This window comes from Chlorocebus sabaeus, chromosome 20 (assembly GCF_047675955.1).
Source record: "Chlorocebus sabaeus isolate Y175 chromosome 20, mChlSab1.0.hap1, whole genome shotgun sequence".
Taxonomy (NCBI): Eukaryota; Metazoa; Chordata; class Mammalia; order Primates; family Cercopithecidae; genus Chlorocebus; species Chlorocebus sabaeus.
Window position 1 is genome coordinate 93,316,683 of NC_132923.1, and position 21,351 is coordinate 93,338,033.

The 21,351-nt window shown below is 51.8% G+C and overlaps 1 protein-coding gene across 10 annotated transcripts in view; it reads right to left on the minus strand.

The window, feature by feature from the left end:
• Positions 1-9,882: 9,882 nt before the first annotated feature.
• Positions 9,883-21,351, minus strand: part of PTPRF (protein tyrosine phosphatase receptor type F) — a 93,209-nt gene continuing 81,740 nt past the window's right edge. For 7 of the 10 annotated variants that reach the window (XM_073007396.1, XM_073007399.1, XM_037998210.2 and 4 more), the window contains 13 exons: positions 20,636-20,668; positions 19,747-19,844; positions 15,955-16,078; positions 15,611-15,786; positions 14,769-14,888; positions 14,308-14,462; positions 13,941-14,226; positions 13,655-13,833; positions 13,306-13,432; positions 12,947-13,072; positions 12,547-12,701; positions 12,307-12,442; positions 9,883-11,611 (listed from right to left, as the gene is read on the minus strand). In XM_073007396.1, the coding sequence (XP_072863497.1) occupies positions 11,543-11,611; positions 12,307-12,442; positions 12,547-12,701; positions 12,947-13,072; positions 13,306-13,432; positions 13,655-13,833; positions 13,941-14,226; positions 14,308-14,462; positions 14,769-14,888; positions 15,611-15,786; positions 15,955-16,078; positions 19,747-19,844; positions 20,636-20,668 (1,784 nt within the window). In that variant the 3' untranslated portion in view covers positions 9,883-11,542. The remainder of the gene's footprint in view (positions 11,612-12,306; positions 12,443-12,546; positions 12,702-12,946; positions 13,073-13,305; positions 13,433-13,654; positions 13,834-13,940; positions 14,227-14,307; positions 14,463-14,768; positions 14,889-15,610; positions 15,787-15,954; positions 16,079-19,746; positions 19,845-20,635; positions 20,669-21,351) is intronic. The other 3 variants (XM_007979083.3, XM_037998211.2, XM_007979084.3) reach the window with 1 other exon arrangement.

Sequence of the window (21,351 nt, forward strand, 5' to 3'; positions counted from 1 at the left end):
ATCCATGGGGGATTGCTTCCAGGACCTCCCACAGGTATCAACATTTGCCCATGCTCAAGTCCCCCACATAAAATGGTGTAGTACTTGCATATAACCTATGCTTATCCTCTCTTACACTTTAAATCATCTCTATATTACTTATAATATCTAATACATTGTAAGTGCTATGTAAAATAGTTATTACACTGTATTGTTTAGGGAATACTAACAAGAAAAAAAGTCTGTGCATGTTCAGTGCAGATGAAAGTTTTTTCCCTAATACACACATATACACATACACATATATATACACATACATGCATACATACATATACACACACACACATATATGTATTTTTTTGAGATGGAGTCTTGCTCTGTCGCCCATGCTGGAGTGCAGTGGTGCGATCTTGGCTCACTGCAACCTCCACCTCCGGGGTTCAAGCGATTCTCATGCCTCAGCCCCCGGGTAGCTGGGATTACAGGTGTGTGCCACCACAACCAATGAATTTTTATGTTGTTAGTAGAGACGGCGTTTCACCATGTTAGCCAGGCTGGTCTTGAACTCCTGACCTCAAGTGATCCACCCACTTTGGCCTCTGAATGTGCTGGGATTACAGGTGTGAGCCACTGCACCCAGCCTTTTCTGAATAATTTTGATCTGAGGTTGGTTGAATCCATGGATGTAGAACCCATGTATACAGAGCGTCGACGATACCTCATTCTTGTTTTGATGTGTACTTCTTTTATTAGTAGTGAGGATAATAGCTTTTGTATTTTTACTGGAATTTGCCTATCTCCTTTTGAAATGGTCTATTTGTGTCCATTTTCTATTACGGTGTTTACTTTTGCTCTTACTGATTTGAAAGAAAGCTTATCTACTAGGGTAATTTAACCCTTCGATTGTTATAAATGTTTAACACCGTGTGCTTAGGAAACCACAAGTATTTACATAAGGCTGGAGTGAAAAAGAGAGATGGACCACGTGTGGAAGGTTAGACAGACTAGACAGACCAGCAGGGACAAGGGCATCAAGTGTCAAAAGTGACAGCCTGCCATTACTGGGGGACCATGGACAGGTCCCAAGTATCCTTGAATTACATCACAGCTCTCCCTCTAGAACCTGGGATGGTTGCATAAGTCAGACAGCGCGTCCTCTCTTTGAGCAGGGCTGGAGGAATACAGCTTTCTTTTCATCAGAAATTTTAAGCTTCATTTAGACTCCAACCTGCTTTTCTGTTTTATGTTAACACATACATGCTTCAGAAATGTTACTGTCAACTTTCTTGAGTAAAATAAAAATCCGCAATAAAAATTGAGGGAGGGGAATTTTTAAAAAGTAATCTAATGCCCATTTGGAAGAAAAATAGGGGAATGGCACTTATTAGTTTTGAAAAAATAAAAATTACTTGTGTCAGGTAATAAAGTCACCGAAGTTAAATAAGTAGTTCATCTTAGACTGAACAGACAGATGAATGAAACAGACTAATGGCCCAGAAGTAGACTCTGTACATATAATAATTTATAATACAAAAAGTAGCCGGGTGTGGTGGCGGGTGTCTGTAATCCCAGCTACTCCAGAGGCTGAGGTGGGAGAATCACTTGAACCTGGGAGGTGGAGGTTGCAGTGAGCTGACATTGCATCACTGCACTCCAGCCTGGGCAACACAGTGAGATTCCATCTCAAAAAAAAAAAAAAAAAAGGCTGGGTGTGGTGGCTCATGCCTGTAATGTCAGCACTTTGGGAGGCCGAGGTCGGTGGATCATGAGGTGAGGAGTTCGAGACCAGCCTGACCAATACAGCGAAATTCTGTCTCTGCTAAAAATACAAAAATGAGCCAGGCATGGTGGTGCGTCCTGTAGTCCCAGCTACTAAGGAGGCTGTGGCAGAATAATTGCTTGATCCCGGGAGGCAGAGATTGCAGTGAGCCAAGATTGCGCCACTGCACTCCAGCCTGGGCAACAGAGTGAGACTCCGTCTAAAAAAAGAAAAAAAAAAAAAAATCAATGTGGGTTATGGGAAAAACAAACAGGGTAATTTGTTGCTGGATAGCCTTCCTCCTCCAACTGCTTAATACAAAACTAGGAACAATGTCTTCACAAGTTTCTGAGGAAAATTATCTTGTATAAGGAAGCCCAGACCAAAGTTAAAATGGAGTGTGAGTGTGAAAGATATTTTCAGACATGCAAGAAACAGAAAGTTTATAATGCTCTGTGAAAAAATTATGTGAGGGGGAGTACTCTACCAGCGTGAAAAAGAATCCAGGCCGGGCGCGGTGGCTCAAGCCTGTAATCCCAGCACTTTGGGAGGCCGAGACGGGCGGATCACCAGGTCAGGAGATCGAGACCATCCTGGCGAACACGGTGAAACCCCGTCTCTACTAAAAAATACAAAAAAATAGCCGGGCGAGGTGGCGGGCGCCTGTAGTCCCAGCTACTCGGGAGGCTGAGGCAGGAGAATGGCGTAAACCCGGGAGGCGGAGCTTGCAGTGAGCTGAGATCCGGCCACTGCACTCCAGCCTGGGCAACAGAGCCAGACTCCATCTCAAAAAAAAAAAAAAAAAAAAGAATCCAAGACGACTCATGTGGTACAAGTGGCGGTGGCAACTGAATATGATCCAGAAGTGAAGAACTTAGAGAAAAAAGTAAAAGTTTAAAATTGTTTGAAGTTTGTTTGAAATTGATGTTTGAACGATTTTTCATAAACATACAATTAAAATGCTATTTATTGGTTTTCAATTTTTAGAATGAAAGACCTAATTATATTAACAAAACAGAAAGTATCAGAAGCCTTGACAATGTGAAATAACAAAAAATGGTAGTTGGAGGAGGGAGAAGGGAGAATCAAGGATAGTGAGCTAATTTTCTCATTCTTCACAGAGGGTAATCCACAGATACTGCCAACAGGTGATAAATCAAGAAACAGGTGTTTAAATATAGTGTTTAGCCAGGCGCGGTGGCTCACGCCTATAATACCAGCATTTGGGAGGCTGAGGTGGGCAGATTACCTGAGGTTGGGAGTTGGAGACCAGCCTGACCTACATGGAGAAACCCTCTCTATTAAAAATACAAAATTAGCTGGCCATGATGGTGCATGCCTGTAATCGCAGCTACTAGGGAGACTGGGGCAGGAGAATCGCTTGAACCCGGGAGGCAGAGGTTGCAGTGAGCCGAGATCGCGACATTGCACTCCTGCCTGGGCAACAAGAGCGAAACTCCGTCTCAAAAATAAATAAAATAAATAAATAAATATAGCGTTTAAAGTCATGAAAGGAACTCTAAGAAGAATTAAAAGTAATAATATATCTAACAAAATCAGGAGGTAGAGGTAGAGATCATGTGAGCTGACTAAATTCCATACAGTTTATAGCCAAGGAGCCAGCAGGCACCAGCTACTAAAGGTGCCACTGGAAGAATTAAAATCAGGAATTGCAGGGAATGAAACTAGAGTTGGGGAGAGGAGGAAGAAAAGCTGACCTTTTATTTTATTTATTTATTTATTTATTTATTTATTTATTTATTTATTTTTGAGATGGAGTCTTGCTCTGTCGCCTAGGCTAGAGTGCAGTGGTATGATCTCGGCTCACTGCAGACTCCGCCTGCCTGTGTTCAAGCTATTCTCCTGCCTCAGCCTCCCGAGTAGCTGGGATTACAGGTGCCCACCATTATGCCTGGCTAATTTTTGTATTTTTTAGTAGAGACGGGGTTTCATCATCTTGGCCAGGCTGGTCTCGAACTCCTGACCTCATGATCCACCCACCTCGGCCTCCCAAAGTGCTGGGATTATAGGCATGAGCCACTGTGCCCAGCCCTGACCTTTTATTTTGGACCCTTCAAGACTGCATCTTTTTTTTTTTTGAGACGGAGTTTCGCTCTTATTGCCCAGGCTGGAGTGCAATGGCGCGATCTTGGCTCACTGCAACCTCCGCCTTCTGGGTTCAAGCAATTCTCCTGCCTCAGCCTCCCAAGTAGCTGGGATTACAGGGCTCGCGCCACCACGCCCGGCTAATTTTGTATTTTTAATAGAGACAGGGGCTCTCCATGTTGGTCAGGCTGGTCTCCAACTCCCGACCTCAGGTGATCTGCTCGCTTCAGCCTCCCAAAGTGCTGGGATTGCAGGCGTGAGCCACTGTGCCCAGCCTCTGAATCATTTTTATTTGTTTTATCATATGCATCCACTTATTTAATAAAAAAGCTATATAAATAACCATTTTTTAAATTATGGGACATCCATAACAGAATAGTATATAGTAGTTTAAAAAATGAGCTCCTGACATGGAAAGTTATGTATTTAAATGAATGCTTTTTTGTTTTTGTTTTTGTTTTTGAGACTGAGTCTCACTTTGTCATCCAGGCTGGAGTGCAGTGGCATGATCTCGGCTCACTGCAAACTCCGTCTGCCAGGTTCACGCCATTCTCCTGCCTCAGCCTCCTGAGTAGCTGGGACTACAGGCGCCCACCACCATGCCCTGGCTAATTTTTTATATTTTCAGTAGAGACGGGGTTTCACCATGTTAGCCAGGATGGTCTCGATCTCCTGACCTCGTGATCCACCTGCCTCCGCCTCCCAAAGTGTTAGGATTACAGACATGAGCCACCACACCAGGCCTTAAATGAATGTATTTAAATGAAATGGGCAACTTGCAGCAAGATATGAATATATCATTCTAGTTACACAAAATAGAAAGTTTCTTATACATGTTTGTATATTCATAGAAAATGCCCAGGACGATGTAGACTAAACTGTTAACAGTGACTCTACTCCAGGGAGTTGGGGGGAAGGAAGAGAATGGGGACTTCAACTTTGCACACCTGGATCCTAGTCAAAAGGTTTCTGTTGTTGTTTTAATAAATAATTATTTTATTTTTTTTTTTTTTTACTTTTGAAAATTAAAATATTGGCTGGGCACAGTGGGTCATGCCTGTAATCCCAGCACTTTGGGAGGCCGAGGCGGGAGGATTACCTGAGGTCAGGAGTTCGAGACCAGCCTGGCCAACATGGTGAAACTCTCTCTCTACTAAATACACAAAAAATTAGCCAGGCGTAGTGGCACGTGCCTGTAATCTCAGCTTCTTGGGAGGCTGAGGCAGGAGAACTGCTTGAGCCCAGGAGATGGAGGTTGCAGTGAGCTAAGATCATGTCACTACACTCCAGCCTGGCCAACAGAGACTCTGTCTCTAAATAAATAAATAAATAAATAAATAAATAAAATAATAAAAAAAATTAAGTCTTCAGGTTGGGCGTAGTGGCTCACGCCTGTAATCTTAGCACTGTGAGATGTTGAGGCGGGCAGATCACCTGAGGTCACGAGTTCAAGACCAGCCTGACCAACATGGCAAAAGCTCATTTCTACTAAAAATACAAAACTTAGCCAGGCATGGTGGCAGGCACCTGTAATCCCAGCTACATGAGGCCTGAGAATCGCTTGAACCCGGGAGGCAGAAGTTGCAGTGAGCCAAGACTGTGCCACTGCACTCCAGCCTAGGTGACAGAAGGAGACTCCATCTCAAAAAAAAAAAAAAAAAATTAAGTCCTCATAGAAAATTTGGAGAATTACAAAGAACAAGAGTCACCTATCCTCACAACCCTCTGGTATATTTCCTTCCAAATATATTTTTCTTTTTTTTTTTGGAGACAAGAGTCTCGCTCTGTCACCCAGGCTGGAGTGCAGTGTTGTGACCGCAGCTCAATGCAACCTCCGCCTCCTGGGTTCAAGCAATTCTCCTGCCTCAGCCTCCCGAGTAGCTGAGACTACAGGCGTGTGCCACCACACCCAGCTAATTTTTGTATTTTTAGTAGGGATGGGGTTTCACCACATTGCCCAGGATGGTCTCAATCTCTTGACCTCATGATCTGCCCGCCTCTGCCTCCCAAAGTGCTGGGATTACAGGCGTGAGCCACTGCGCCCGGCCCCAAATATTTTTTTCTTAATGCATCTGATGATTTCTAGCTTTAGGCAGGTAGCAGTGTGAGAAGAGCCCTGGAGTTAAGCAGAGCTGGGAGTGATATCAACTCCACCAAATTCCAGTTGGGACCCTTGAGTAGAGTGCTTAACCCTTCAGTCCAACCTTCCCCAGCTCAACAAATGGTAACTGTATCCTCCCAGCTGCTCAGGCCAGAACTGTGGGGTCAACCTTGACTCCTCTCTCTCATCGAGTCCATCAGCAAATTCTATCAGGTCTGCCTTAAGATATAACCACAATCTGGTCACTTCTCTCCACCACTGGATTTCTGCAGTCTTCTCAATGGTCAAGGAGCTGGCCCCACTTCCTCTCTAACCTCATCCCCTGCTACCCTCTTGCACCCCCATCCATCAGGCACATTCCCACCCAGGGCCTTTGCTGTAGCTGCTCCCTCCGCCTGGATGCTCATCTTGAAGATACGTATGCAAAACTCCTCACCAGATTCAAGTCTTTCCTCAAGTCCCATCTTTTCAATGATGTGTCCCCTGACCACCCTAAATCAATCAATCAAGCCTTCCCTCACATGCCCAATCCCCCCTTTTTTTTTTTGACAGTCTTGCTCTGTCACCCCATGCTGGAGTGCAGTGGTGTGATTTCAGCTCACTGCAGCCTCTGCCTCCTGAGTAGTTGGGATTACAGGCGTGCGCTACCACGTTCAGCTAGTTTTTGTATTTTTTAGTAGAGACAAGGTTTCACTCTGTTGTTCAGGCTGGTCTCGAACACCTGGCCTCAGGTGATCCACTTACCTTAGCCTCCCAAAGTACTGGGATTACAGGCGTAAGCCACTGTGCCCGGCCCTCGATCCTTCTTATTGTACTCCCCACTAATTAGGCTTATCACCTTTTAACAAACTATAAATACATTGGTTTATTTCTTGTATGTATCATCTGTTTCCTGATACTAGAGGATGAATGCCACAAAGGCAAAGTCTGTTCCATTCACTGATGTATTCCAAGCACTTGGGATAATGACTACCACACAGCAAATGCTCATTAAATATTTGCTGAAGGAGTGGATGAGGCCAATTTTTCTCATCGATAAAACGGGCTTCATACATTGTTGAGAATTACATGAAATACTATATTCCAAATAACTTGCATAGCAGTCACCTAGCCTCATTTACGACAGTTAAGGATGGCTTCTGAAGAAATATTTCAGGGGAGGGCTAAACAATGAGGGGTTAGCCAGGTGGAAGTGGGGGAGAATGTTCCAGAAGAGCTTGTGGGAAGGTCTGGAGCTGAGAGAGAATGGTGAGGCAGGGCCGGGCACAGTGGCTCACGCCTGTAATCCCAGCACTTTGGGAGGCCGAGGCGGGCGGATCACCTGAGGTCAGGATTTCAAGACCTGCCTGACCAACATAGTGAAACCCCATCTCTACTAAAAATACAAAAATGAGCAGGGCATGGTAGCCCATGCCTGTAATCCCAGCTACTTGGGAGACTGAGGCAGGAGAATCACTTGAACCCAGGAGGCAGTGGTTGCAATGAGCTGAGATCGCACTACTGCACTCCAGACTGGGTGACAGAGTGAGACTCTTGTCTTAAAACAAAACAAAAAAAGGTAAGGCAGGCAGGACACTTAAATAATTGACTTTGTGATGGCTGGAGGGCAGGGGGCGAGAGGGGTGAAGGAAGATAAGGTCACATAGGCCAGGTCCTGCAGAGCATGGAAAACCATGGGGACCGTGAGGGCCTGCCAGGGTCTCCTCAGGACAGTGACTTAGTCATGTCTGCCCTGCGAGGCAGAATCACTCTGGCTGCTGTGCTGAGAACGGGTTGGTCCAGGCAGTGCTGGGGCCGGCTGCCTGGTAGGAAGCACAGCGGCAGTCCAGGTGAGAGGCAAAGCGGCCTGGGATTTGGCTGTGGAGATGCAGACAACAGGCATGGAGGTCAAGCAGGCAGGGTGTGACGATGAGTGGATGTGGGGGTGAGCACACAAGCAATGCCTGCCTGGAATACTGGATGCGTGGGGTGCCAAGCACTGCAATGGGGTCCCTGGAGAAGGAGCAGCTTTGCAGGGGGTAGTGAGGAGGGAGGGAAGAGGAGGAGAGGGAAGGCTGACACTGGCAATGGAAAGGGCAGGGACTCTGGAGCAGACATCAGCAAACACGGGTCCCAGCTCTGGCACTTACCTGCCCTGTGGTATCTGATGAGTGATTCCACATAAGCCTGTTTCCTCATCTGAGTGGAGAGAGGAGGATCATTCTGCCGGCTGCTCCCGAGGACTGGCGAGCAGGCCCATCGTGCCCTCAGCGCAGAGCCTGCCTGGGGCAGTCCTGACTGCCAGTCTTCCTCAAGTGAACACCTGTTATTTATCCCTTACTTGAAAATGTTCAATGGCTTGTTATTTAGCGAAGTTAATCAAATTTTCTACCATCAATAATCATGTAATGATGGTGCCTTTTTTCTGAATAGAAATATGCCAGGCACTGAACTAGGTGCTGGGGATACCCTGAAGAGACTTGGTGCCAGGCTTCAGTCACTCACAGCCCCCAAGGAGACGGCTGCCAATAATAGAACGCGGTGAGGGACTCAATGGAGGTGGCCCAGGGTGTTAAGAACAGAAGCACTGCACCTGCCAGGGATACCTGCATCCCTCTGACAATCACTTCAATCCCCTCAGCCGCACGATCTGGCTCCATCCGGCCCACCTTCCCAGCCACGTCTCTCTACTCCAGTCTTAATGCTTTTCTCACAAAGTTGGTCTGTTACAAGCTTCCAAGCCTTTGTACATGTTCCATTGGAAAACCTTTCCCTTCCTTTAAAAACTAACTGCTACTTGGCTTGGCACGGTGGCTCATGCCTGTAACCCACCACTTTGGGAGACGGAGGTGGGTGGATCACCTGAGGTCAGGAGTTCAAGACCATCCTGGCTAACACGGTGAAACCCCGTCTCTACTAAAAATACAAAAAATTAGCCGGGCGAGGTGGCGGGCGCCTGTAGTCCCAGCTACTCGGGAGGCTGAGGCAAGAGAATGGCGTAAACCCGGGAGGCGGAGCTTGCAGTGAGCTGACATTCGGCCACTGCACTCCAGCCCGGGTGACCGAGCAAGACTCCGTCTCAAAAAAAAAAAAAAAAAAAAACAAAACAAAAATTACCTGGGCATGGTGGCGGGCACCTGTAACTCCAGCTACTCAGGAGGGTGAGGCAGGAGAATTGCTTGAACCCGGCAGACAGAGGCTGCAGTGAGCTGAGATTGTGCCACTGCACTCCAGGCTCACGACAGAGTGAGACTCCATCTCAAAAACAAACAAAAAAACTGCTACTCATTCTACGAAACACTCTGAATGCCACCTCCTCCAGGAAGCCTTCCCTGGGTCAGGTGCTGCCTTGGTGTAGTCGTTGCTGACTTATGCCATTTCTCTTTGCACCTTGTTCTGGGTCTCCTTCATCTGTATCCCTAGAAGTTCCGCAATTTGACAACCTGGTAGGACTTGTCTGCTCACCAGTGGAGCAGCTGCACAGCTCAGTGGGCGATGCAGCTGTGTGTCCACGGGCCAGGTGGACACACTGTTTTTTGTGTCCATTATCCACATTGCAATAATTACAGACCTCACTAACCAGTTTCCATACAGTCAGTCTCTACTGTCACAGGGCCATCCCTCTCCTCCAAGGTAGTGGGAGAGGGGCAGTCCCAGTGCCCCCACAGTGCAACCCACAGTCTTAAAAGGAAAGAGAGGCAAAAGGTATGCTCCCTGGCCTAGGATGCTCCTCATACGCACTGGTGGCTCCGGCCTGGCTGGCTCTTGGTGGCCTGGTCTTCAGGGTTTATAATCACTCCTTTCTGAAAGTGGGTAGCCATGCCAGGAGCCTACTCTGGCACAAATACTTAGGATACCCTCCCCGTCTCCTCAGGAGCAGGGAATCTCCGGAACCCATCCTAGCTACCGATTTGGCCCAGACTCTCTGGTTCCAGAAACAGCTGAGACAGAGGCCTGGTTTGTAAGAAATCTGATTATTCAAATTTATTACCATCAAGAATTATGCAATGATGCTGTAGTTTTTCTTAACAAATAGAAAACAGACTGTGTACAACAGTGAACTCTACAGCACTAGCATCCACAAGGTAAAAATGAATGTTTCATCATCCAACATTACCAACCCTGGAATGTTGATCTTGACTTAGCCTAGCTAGGTTTGGGGACGTCGGCACCACGTCCCTCAGCTAAAACAGCTATGCACCCTTCCCCGCCCCCACTTACCTATCTAGATAGCGCTGCCCAGAGGAAGAGGCCCTCTCCCTGCCCCTCAGCAAGCTGGGATAATAAGGACTGATTGGAGGACCATTGATAGAAGTCCAGTAGTCTTGCCACATTGGTTTATGAGGGCATCTTGGAGTGGAAAAGAGCGATACTCGGGGGCTTTGAAAACAGCTGCAAACCAGGGAGGAAAATCATCTGGCCCCTGCTCTTGAGGACAGACATGTGCTACCAGGCCCACTGGCCTGGACCTGAAAGGCCAGCCACGCCCCCGCTTGGCCCTGAGGTGCATGGGGTGTGGCACACACCCTGACCTGTGCTATTCACCTTGGCCACACAGCCGGACCCCACAGCCTACAAACACCACGCCATACTGCAATGCTGGGGACCAACGCCAGGCTCTGCGGGCCCAGGTCAGCCAGCAGCTCCCTTGGGAACCCCAGGCACATGGAGTTGCTTCCCCTCTTGAGGGTTTGAAGCAGAAGCCAAGGGCTGATTCTCTTTTTATTTTTTCTTGGGTTTTTTGTGTTTTTTTTTGTTTTTTATTTGTGTGGTTTTTTGTTTTTGTTTTAACCTTTGCAAACACGATGGTGATGAGGAATGCCTTGCCAGGCTCTCCCAGACACGTCTGTGGTTCTGGGCTGTGAAAGTTAAACACACACTGGGACAGACGACCAGGGATGAGTGTTCCCTATCTTCTCCCCGCCCACCACTGTCGATGTGGCCTAAAAAAAGGCTTTTAAGGGAAAACAAAACTTAAAAAAAAAATTGAGTTTCCCTGCATTTAGCTGAAACAGGATCTCGTCTGAAGGGCTGGAGGAGCAGCCGGATCAGCGCTGCCTCCCAGCCCACGGCCGAGCCTCCGCTCAGGCTGGCGGCCCCAGCTCTGCATGGGGAAGGCAATGTTCTGTCCTTCAGCAGAAGTCGTACAAAATAAGGATCCAAAGTGAACTCAAAATAAACAAAATAAACCCCAACCCCTACAGTGGCCCACTTTGCAGATATGGATTCGCAAAAGGAAAAATCAGAGGGAAGAGGCTAGAATCCCTCAGTCTACCCCACTTAATGTATTAAAAAGGAGGCTTTGCCCCAACCCCACCCCATGAGAAGAAGCATGAGAAACGCAGCAGCGCAACAGAGAGCTTGAAGCGGGCTCCAGGTGGGCCTGGTGGACAGAAGGGCCACAGTGCCTGCCTGCCGGGCCACCCACTTGCCCAGGGATGTTCTAGGCTCTCTGACTGGTGTGGCAGCGTTCCTGAAACGCCGCGATCCCCGTGGGCTGCGTTCTGCCAGTGACAGCATCTGCGTAGGAGGGCTGGACGATGGTTGGTATGGCTCAGAGGAGCTGGGTCCCCTCCGGAGCCCCACGGCGGGGGTGGCGGAGGAGAGGGGAGCGGTAGTTACGTTGCATAGTGGTCAAAGCTGCCGAGGTACTCCAGGGCCGCACGGTAGCACAGCTGGTACTGGTCCTGCCAGGACAGGGGCTTGGTCAGTGTGGGTCGCGCCAGCGGGCACCCCCACCACAGAGCTGACACTCAACACTGCAGCCATGGGCCATGGAGTCAGCCTCTGCTGGCCAAGAACACGCGCTGGACCCTGGCAGCTACGTCAGGCAGTGTGCGGGGGAGCCTGAAAGAGCCTCTGAAAGCTCTTCTCTCTCCTGTCACTCTCCCAGGCCCCCACATCTACCTGCCTTCCATCTGCCATCCCAATCATGTTTCTCTGCTCCTGACTGGGCACACTGTAAGGACTGCTATGTGCAACCCTGCCCAGAACCAGGCACACCACTGGGGCTAGCAGAGAACTGCTGAATGAAAGAACACATCTTACTCATCCCTGAGTCCCCAGGCAACACAGGCAATGTTGCAGCATTTTTGTTTTTTGTTTTCAGCAACAGGGTCTTGCTGTGTCACCCAGACTGGAGTGCCGTGGCATCATCACAGCTCACTGCAGCCTCGAACTTCTGACCTCAAGTGATCCTCCCACCTCAACCTCCCAAGTAGGTAGGACCATAAGCACACACCACCATGCCTACTGCAGGCCATGTAAAAGGTTGGCAGCATGAATGATCACACATGCCTGTGTGCACAAACTGCAGCTGAAGCCTAGGGTTCCCAGCAAGGCTGCTGCCAAGGCCCTGGTCCTGCAGGCTGATCTGCTTTACCTCTGTCTGCACCATGGCAGGACGCTGTGTACGCAGGGTCTTCACGGTCTGAAACATGTCGACCACGCCCTCGTAGCGCATGCGCTCCAGGACAATGCTCAGAGTGATGAACACCCCGGTGCGGCCCACACCAGCACTGCTCAGAAACACAGGTGGGTCAGAAGTCCTGCTTGCCTCACGCAGCGGGTCTGCCAGGCCTTCAGGCCCACCCACCCCAGCCCTCCATGGAGCCATTCCCACCTGCAGTGCACCGTGATAGGCCCATCCTGTCCAAACTGCTCCTTGGTCTTGTGCACCTGCCCGATGAAGTCAATGAAGCCCTCGCCTGTCTTGGGCACGCCCTGCTCTGGCCAGTCTGTGAACTGGAACTGCCGGATTGTCCTTGACTGCCCATCCTGGGAAAGGTGGGTGGGGGACATGATTAGGATTTGTGCCTTAGGCTGCCACCCCTCTGGACCAGACCAGGGTAGTACCATGACACAGGCATGCATGTGTGTCACTGCACCCAAGGCCACTGGGGGAGATGTGCTCACACCCTAATACCCACCCCCTGCCTCAGATTCCTGAAGCTTGAGCTACAGCAGCCACCCGCCCCACATGTGGACAGGCAGCGTTATGGACATTCAGCGCACTCACTCACCCGGGCATCCGTGACCTTGAACTCACGCAGGATATACTGGGGCATGTTGTACTCAGCCATCGGGTCAACAACAAAGTACTGGTAGCGAGCAGAGCGCTCTGCTGGCCAGTACTGGTGACATTTTTCCTGTGGACAGAGGGCCGGGCCCCCACGATCAGGTGAGAAGGAATGGGGGAGGGGTGCCAGGCTTCATAGGATTCTCGGACAGACGCCTCAGGTGGTAATAACGCGGGCCTGAGGCTATGCTGACGCAGCAGCTGGGGTGTGAAAGGAGACAGTAACATACGTGGCAGCTCCCCCAAGGGTGGCTGGTGTTCACCCAGGTACGACAGGGCCCCTGGGGGAAAGGGTGGGCTCACCCTTCCCATCTCCCGAAGCTTGGTCAGCATGACGATGATGGTGGAGTTGTGCTCCCATAGCATGCGCCAGAAGTCCTCGGTGCTCTCTGCCAGAGGCCCCTGTGTAGCTATGTAGGCCTTCTGCTGTCTGGGGTGGACATAAGACTGGACATGCTGGAGGTGCTGCTGCCCCCAGAGTCTCCCCTTAGGCTGCCTAGCCCCTTGGGGCCCTGCTCTGATCATCCCTCCTCCAGGAAGTCCTCACTCCTCTACCCAGCCCTCTCTGGTCGTCTAGGCTGCCCACCCCCACCAGCCAGGCACAGGCCTAGGCCCCTGTAGGGCATGGTGGGGCAGTGACAAGCACGCTGACCTATAACCATCCAGGAAGCTGGCATTGATGTAGTCAGAGCCCTCCACGCCACGGATGGGCTGCAGACACACACGCGTCAATTCATAGGGCATGATGTTCACCAGCCGGTTCTTGAACTTGTTGCAGGGCAGGTTGGCGCTGATGAAGCGGGACGTGTGGGCCTTGGAGCTGGCCAGCAACTATTGACAGAGAGGGGTTGGTCAGGCCAGGCTTCCTGTGGGGGTGCGGGTCATCCGCATGTCCCAGTCTAGGCCCTGGAGCCAAGCAGGCTCCCACCGAGCCCCACCTTGAACTCAAGCTCCATGGCGGTCACACTCTCCCCTGGAGGCACTTGGCCCAGCTTCTGGATGTGGGCATAGAGGTTTCGGGCAGGCACCTCTGTGTGGCCGCACGTGGCAGCCTCCAGCAGTGCCTCGTGGATGAACACATACTGGTCCTCCGTCTGCACCATGTAGTTCCTCTGTGATCGCATGCAGGTCACGTGGCCATAGATGTCCACTGTCTTCTCGTGCTTCATCCGCTCCAGCATGGCATCAATCACGATGAAGCAGCCGGTGCGGCCCACGCCCGCACTGCAGGACATGGGCTCAGTTTGAGGCACAGGTGCCCCCACCTCCCACCCCACCTCTCTGGGTGGCACTGTACCCTCTCACCTGCAGTGCACCACCATGGGCCCTGCATCTAGGGGGTTGCAGGCCTTGACCCGTCGCAGGAAGGCCAGGATGGGAGTTGGGTACTCAGGAACTCCATGGTCTGGCCAGGCCATGAACTGGAACTGACGTAGCTCACGCTTCTCACTGGAGCCACTCTGGGGGACAAAGTGGGGACATACTGGCAACGAGGAGCCTGCCTGCCAGACTCAGGGCAGAATGACCTGATGCTGAGGCCAGACCCGCCACTCCCTGATGGGACTCACAAGTCACAAAGAGTAGCCTGAAGGAGCTCCTAGCACTGTTCCTGTAACATGGATCATCACACCACACTCACACACCTGAGCCTCTGACCCTCCAACACCCAGGCTCCGGTTTTCCCCCAACCCAGCACACCACATCCACGCCAGGCTACTGTCCTTATGGTGTCTGGGTAAGAGAGAAGCACTGGGGAGGGGCCATACCTTGTGGAGTGCGAAGGTGCGCACGGTATATGTGGCCAGCTCCACTGTGTCCAACAGGGTCACCTGAATAAGGCCATAGGTTTCGGTGCCACGGGCGGGCCAGTACTGATCACATTTTACCTGCAGGGGGATGAGCAGGGCAGGCTGAAGGAAGCCCACAGGCTCAGATGGGCAGAAGCAGGGTGGAGGCTGGTCTACTCCCTGGCTGTAGCCTTTCTGGCTACAAAGGCCCCCCAGCCCTGAGCTCTCAGATCCACTGCCCCCTGTCCTCCACAAGTCACATCAGGTCCTCAAGCTATGTCACCACCCTGCCCTAGCTAGTGGAATAAGGGCCATAATTGAAAATTAATTATTCAAGGCCAGATCGCACCAGGCACATTTTCTGCCAAATTTATCCATAACGTTTATGTGCCATTTTCAAGCTCTGTAAATTTTACGTTCCAGTCAATGCTTTGCAGTCCAAAAACAGATAACAGCAGCTCTTTCCACTAATTAACTTAGGAGATGTGTTAATGCCCCAGGAACACTCCAGCATCTGGGGAACATGTGAACACCCCGGGAGCATGCCAGCAACTGGGGAACACATTAACATTCTCAGAAAATGACAGCATTTGGTGAAACATATTAGCATCCTAAGAAACCCACGAGCATCTGGGGAACACGCTCTATCCCAGAAACACCCCAGTATCTGCGGAGCATAATACCCCCAGAAACGTAATAGCATCTGGGGATCCCTTGAGCGACTTCCTCCACAGAAGAACGCGGCACCGAAGAAGGTGCCCTGTATCACCTTGTGGCTGGGCATTTCCCGCCCGCCTCCTGGCAGGGCCCTGCAGCCTCACCCGGGACTTCTCCTCCAGCCGTGTCATCATGACCACGGTGGCTGTGCGCTGTTCCCACACCATTCTCCAGAAATCGCCCATGGTCTCGGGCAGGGGGCCCTGTGTGGCGATGTAGGCATTCTGCTTGCGGTAGCCATCGATGTAGTTGGCATTGATGTAGTCACTCCCGGGGACACCTGCGGATAAGAAAGAAGGTGGGAAGGCATTACTGCAGGGTCCCCAGCACAGCCCACCATGCCGCAGTGCACCCCTGAGACTCATGGACATCCTCTGTAGAATGACATGTTGCCCTAGCTAGCAAGGGAGGAGAGCAAGGGGACGGGAGAGGCACCCCCTTGACTCACCATCGATAGAGGTAAGGATGACTCGAGAGTGGTCGTAGGCGATGACATTCGCATAGCGGTTCTTGGGCTTGTTCACCTCCAGGTTTGAATTCTCCCACGTGAACTGCTGTCCAGGGTCGATGGACTGCAGAGAGTGGAGAAAGCAGGTGGGGCAGGGTAAGAGCCGAGGTTGACCTGCTTCTCCTGCAGGGGACCCAGCCTTCCCGGTGATGCTCACATCCTGCCTTCACTCCACAGGCCACAGCCAGGCCCTCTATCTCATGGTGCCAGCCATGGAGCTCACAGGTTGCCACATGACCTATCAGAAAAGTGGTGGGCTGGGGACTCCTCTGACCACAGTACCAAATCCCTTTGTCTGGTAGAGTGGTTTGAGCTGGGTTAGAGGCAGGGGAAGGGTCTCTCGAAGCCCTGCACTCATCTAATGAAATGAGCTAGGACAGGTGGTGGCCCCCTCTCAGGCAGTCCTGACACTGCTGAGGGCTCTGAACACCCAGAGTCCCTCCCGAAGCCCTACATTCACTAATGAAATGAGCCAGGACAGATGGAAGGGATGGTGGCCCCTCTCAGGTAGTGCAGGATCCCTCCCTGCTCTGCTCTCTTCCTTTCTGGCTGCTCCTTCTGTTTCCTCTCTCTCCCCTGCCCTTCCGATGGGCAGGAGGACAGAGCTCCTACAGGGTTCCTTCCAGGCCCTCTTCTCTCTCTACAACCTTTCCTGGGTGACCTCATTTGCTCACCTGATTCTTACACCACATGCTAGAGCTGCCCATAACCCCAGCAGCAGCGCAGAGCTCTCCTCGCAGTACCCAGCAGCCTCTTTGACTCCTCCACCAGGAGGTCCTTCAACCTTAGTCCTTACAAAGCTGAGTTCATCAGCTTCCCCTCCAAACCTGGTACTGCTGCTGGGACTCCCCTTAGCGAAAGGCACCCTCACCCCTCGGTGCCAGGCCAGAACCTACAAGTCAACCTCAAAATTCCTCTGCGCCCCCCTGCCAGTCACCAGGTTCTGGTGCTCCCCCATGCCCTCAGCTCTCTCCAACCTGCTGCCACTGCCCTGGGCCAGGCCACCCCAACTGAGGCTCAGCCTCTTCCTGCCTCTTTCCTCTTGCCCCACTCTGACCCACTCAGCCCCACAGCCAGAATAATCCTTCCAAAATGCAGATGTGAATATCAATTTCCTGCTTAAAGGCCTTCTGTGGCTCTTCATCACCTCAGAGAGCAATAATGATAATAGCGAAGCGTTAGTGAGGACCCGCGGTGTGCCTGGCACTGCTGTGAGCACTTTGCATGTATTCCCTCCTCAAATTCTCTTATGAGATAGGTTCCATTATTATCGTCACATTTTCCAGATGGATACGATCTGAAGTTTTCAGCATAGCATGCAATGTCCTCCATATGTTGTCCCCAGCCTCATTACTCTCCACAGGACTGCGTCACTGCTTCCATGAACCCTGGAGCACACCCCACCCCTGGGGCTGCTCTGGTGCTGTCAGCCCACCTTTTGCACGCCTGTCGGTCCTATTCAACACGAGGTCGTGCTGTCAGAGTCACATATTCAATGCTGATTATCTGTCTGCACGTGCCGTGCTCCCCATGACTGGGTTCCCTGAGGGCATGTGTCTCCATATCCCCAGTACGGGGACTGGCACATGGAAAATGTGTGATCAATGACTGACTGAATGGAAGACAACAGAGCAGGCCGGGCGTGGTGGCTCATGCCTGTAATCCCAGCACTTTGGGAGGCTGAGGTGGGTAGATCACGAGGTCAGGAGATCCAGACCATCCTGGCTAACACGGTGAAACCCCGTCTCTACTAAAAATACAAAGAATTAGCCGGGCATGGTGGTGGGCGCCTGTAGTCCCAGCTACTCGGGAGGCTGAGGCAGGAGAATGGTGTGAACTCGGGAGGCCGAGATTGCGTCACTGCACTCCAGCCTGGGCGACAGAGCGAGACTCCGTCTCAAAAAAAAAAAAAAAAAAAAAAAAAAAGACAACAGAGCTATGGGGTCCTGGCTAAGGGAGAGCCCACAGCAGCCTTGGGGAGCCTGAGAAGGCTTCCTGGATGAGGAGGGTCTTGTAAGGAAAGCTCTGATCAGAGAAGGGAAGCAGAGAGAAGCTGGAAGGGGACTACTGTGAGCAGAGGCCCCACGAGTCCAGATGGGGAAGCAGGGCTGCGCTGGAAGGAAGGGCAGGTGTGGGACATGGTACAGATGAGTGTGGGTGGAGGCCATGGGAGGCAGGGAGCCCACCTTACAGGCTCCGAGACCCAAAGCCCAGCCTTGTGTGGAGCAGGGCCCTGGGGGGTGCCCATAGGCAGAGGCTTGCTGTGCCGCAGACATATTCATCCATTTGCCTACCAAGCCCAGCTTCCTCTTCAGAAACCTGGCCGCCCATAGCCCTTGGAGGTGCAATCTTTGAACCACAGCTGAGGGTGGACATCAGAAGGGGCGCAAACTCACAGGTTAGGCTGAGCCAACCCCCCAACTGCCTGTCCACCAACCATCCACTGAGGTCAGTGCCAGGTGCCGAGGAAACAGCCATGGACAAGGCAGAAAGACAAGCACAGGCTGCTTCTTCGAGGAGGTGGAAGAGGTGGATGTCTCTCTCTCTCTCTCTCTCTTTTTTTCTTTTGGTTAGGGGTCCCTTTTTTTTATTTTATATTTTTTTGAGAGGGAGTCTCACTCTGTCGCCCAGGCTGGAGTGCAGTGGTATGATCTTGGCTCAATGCAACCTCCGCCTCCTGGGTTCAAACGACTCTCCTGTCTCAGCCTCCCGAGTAGCCAGGACTAAGGCATGCACCACCACACTTGGCTAATTTTTGTATTTATAGTAGAGACAGGGTTTTGCCATGGTGGCCAGGCTGGTCTCAAACTCCCGACCTCAGGTGATCCACCTGCCTTGGCCTCCCAAAGAGGCGTGAGCCACTGCACCTGGCCAGGAGTCTCTTCTTTAAATCACCTCCTTCGCTAGCAAATCCCCTTCCTAGATGGGCAGCCTGGGGATGCTCAGAGTCACCCCGACACCATCTGTGGGTGGGAAATCCTCAGACTCTTGCAGGCTGAGCCCCCAGCAGGCTCCCAGGAGTTAAGTCCAGAGTAAGGTGAATGTGTGGAGGTCTCTGAGCAGGACTTGTGCAGCCTGAGCAGCCAGTCTTGAGGCCCTGACTCCCCCTCTGTGAGCTGTGGCATCCTGAGAACACACGTGAGCACATGGATGTGCACAGCACAGGGCAGCAGGCAAGCCTGGGTTTGAATCCTGGTGCCACTACTCATCAGCTGTTTGACTCGGGCAAGTCACTTCCTCTCTCTGAGCCCCTGCTTCCTCATCTGGAAGATGGGATAATAATAGTCCCTGTTTCAGAAGACTGTGGAGGGACCGAAAGAGATAATGCATGCCAAGTGCCCAGCCCGGTGCTGGTCTGCAGGAGGCTCTTGATAGATGCCAGCTACTGTGGCTGTTGTCACTGATCTATGTCTGTATGCTTGTGGCCTTGTGTCTGCCTGTGAGCACTTCGGCATGTGTCTGAGTGTCCAGACCCTGGCGTCACTCACAGGCTTTTGAAGCCATCTCCTAAGTGTGACCCCAAGAAGGTGCTGGGCCAGGCTATGGCCAGACCCAGCATCTGAGGTGCCCGGTTCGCCGCTGACCCTTGCCACTGCCGACCCTCCTCCTCTGTGCTCCTGGAAAACCTGGACCCCACCTCCCTCACCTACCACAGCTGGGACCTAGGACAGGACAGGAGCTGGTCTGGGGTAGGCCTGGGCCAGGCACATGGTGGGGGCAGGAACGTCTCACCTCATACTCCTGGGAGAACTTGAGGCCATCGTTGGCTTTGAGTCGTTCGATGTTGTCCGCCAGGTCGGTGATGGGGATGGGTGGATGGTCTCGCATACCTGAGGGAGGTAGGGCACACACAGGCAGTGTTAGTGAGAGGCTTGAGCAGGGTGGCAGAGAAAGCCCCAATGCATGTATGTGCACATGTGAACAAGTGTGACCATGGAGCACTCGGCACTGGTGGCATGGAGACAGCAGCACATGCGGCGACAGGGATGGCGGAGGGTGGGAGAGGACAGAAGGCAGTGTTGTGCCATGAGCGTGTGGAGCCTGTCTTGGTGGCAGGGTGCTGAGTGGGGGCACTAGGCCCTGCCTGGCAGGTCTCTCAAGAGGGAGGAGAGGCTTTCTTCCTCCCAGGAGGGGTGAGATGCCCAGGTCGGTGGCAGCAGATGTGACGGGAGCTGGGCTCCATTGCACCTACTGGCGGCAGTCGCCATGGGAGACTCACGGCCATCGTCATCCCGGGCACCAAGTGTGCAGACGGAGTGGTCACGAAGTACAGACACAATGGCAGAGGAACCCAGAGGAACCCAGAGAGAGAAGCAGTGATCAGGAGGGAGGTGGGAGACAGAGGCACGCAGAAGGAAGGGTGTCAGGCTGGGACTGGAGGCCAGAGAGGCAGGAACAGAGACGGGGCTAGTGGGAGAGAAAACAGGCCTAGAGGAAGCAAGGTGGGCAGAGGGGAGGGTGGGGAAGGAAAAAGGTCAGGGGGCAGCGGGACTGGGGGAGAAGAGAGGGAAGGGGAGAGAATTCAAGGAAGGATGGAGGTGATGGGATAAACAAAAGTAAGGAGTAGAAACAGACACAGAAGCCAAAGTATCCCACAAACATGGGAACTTTGAAAACTAACTTGAGGTATTCGGGCAACTGGGGACACTGGAACCTGCAGAGAAAAAAACAAAAAAAACATCGGGGCAAGAAAAGAGAGCCCGTTAACTTTTTCTGCTTACAGCACTGTCACACCCAATGGAGGTGCCGAACGGGCTTGTGAGGGCTGGCGAAGAAGACAGGGCGGAGAGGGGCTGGGGCTGCGGACAAGTTCCATCAAGACTCCTTCTGTCTCCCAGTTAATACAGATGGGGTGTCCCACCCCCAGAGGCGAGCACTTCTAAACCCTGGCGGCCTCGGCAGTCTCAGGGGGCTCTATGACTAAATACTTAAGTCCAAACCAACCCTGCCCTTTTTGGTACCAAAATTTGGCCTTGGCGATTTTCAGATGATCTCTATGTTGGAAAAAAGAGCCCTCCTTCTCAGATCCCACACCCTCTCCTCTCCCACTTGCCCTGTCCATTGCCTCCTTCCCAGGTATCTTCCCAGCGTCTTTGAAAGGGGTTTCTCCACTTCCCATCCCCCGCCTGCCATGCTGCTCACTGAAACACTTCTGCTCCCAGGACGAGGATGTGGCCACCACCCTCTCTTCAAGGCCCCACCTGCCAAAGCCAACGGTCCTCCCACTGGGTGTTCCCACTACCCTATCTCACTAAGTCCTCTCGTCCCTTGCACAACTTCCCCCACCCTGGCATCAGGGACACTGTGCTCCTGCTCTCCTCTCGCTGTGTCTCCTCC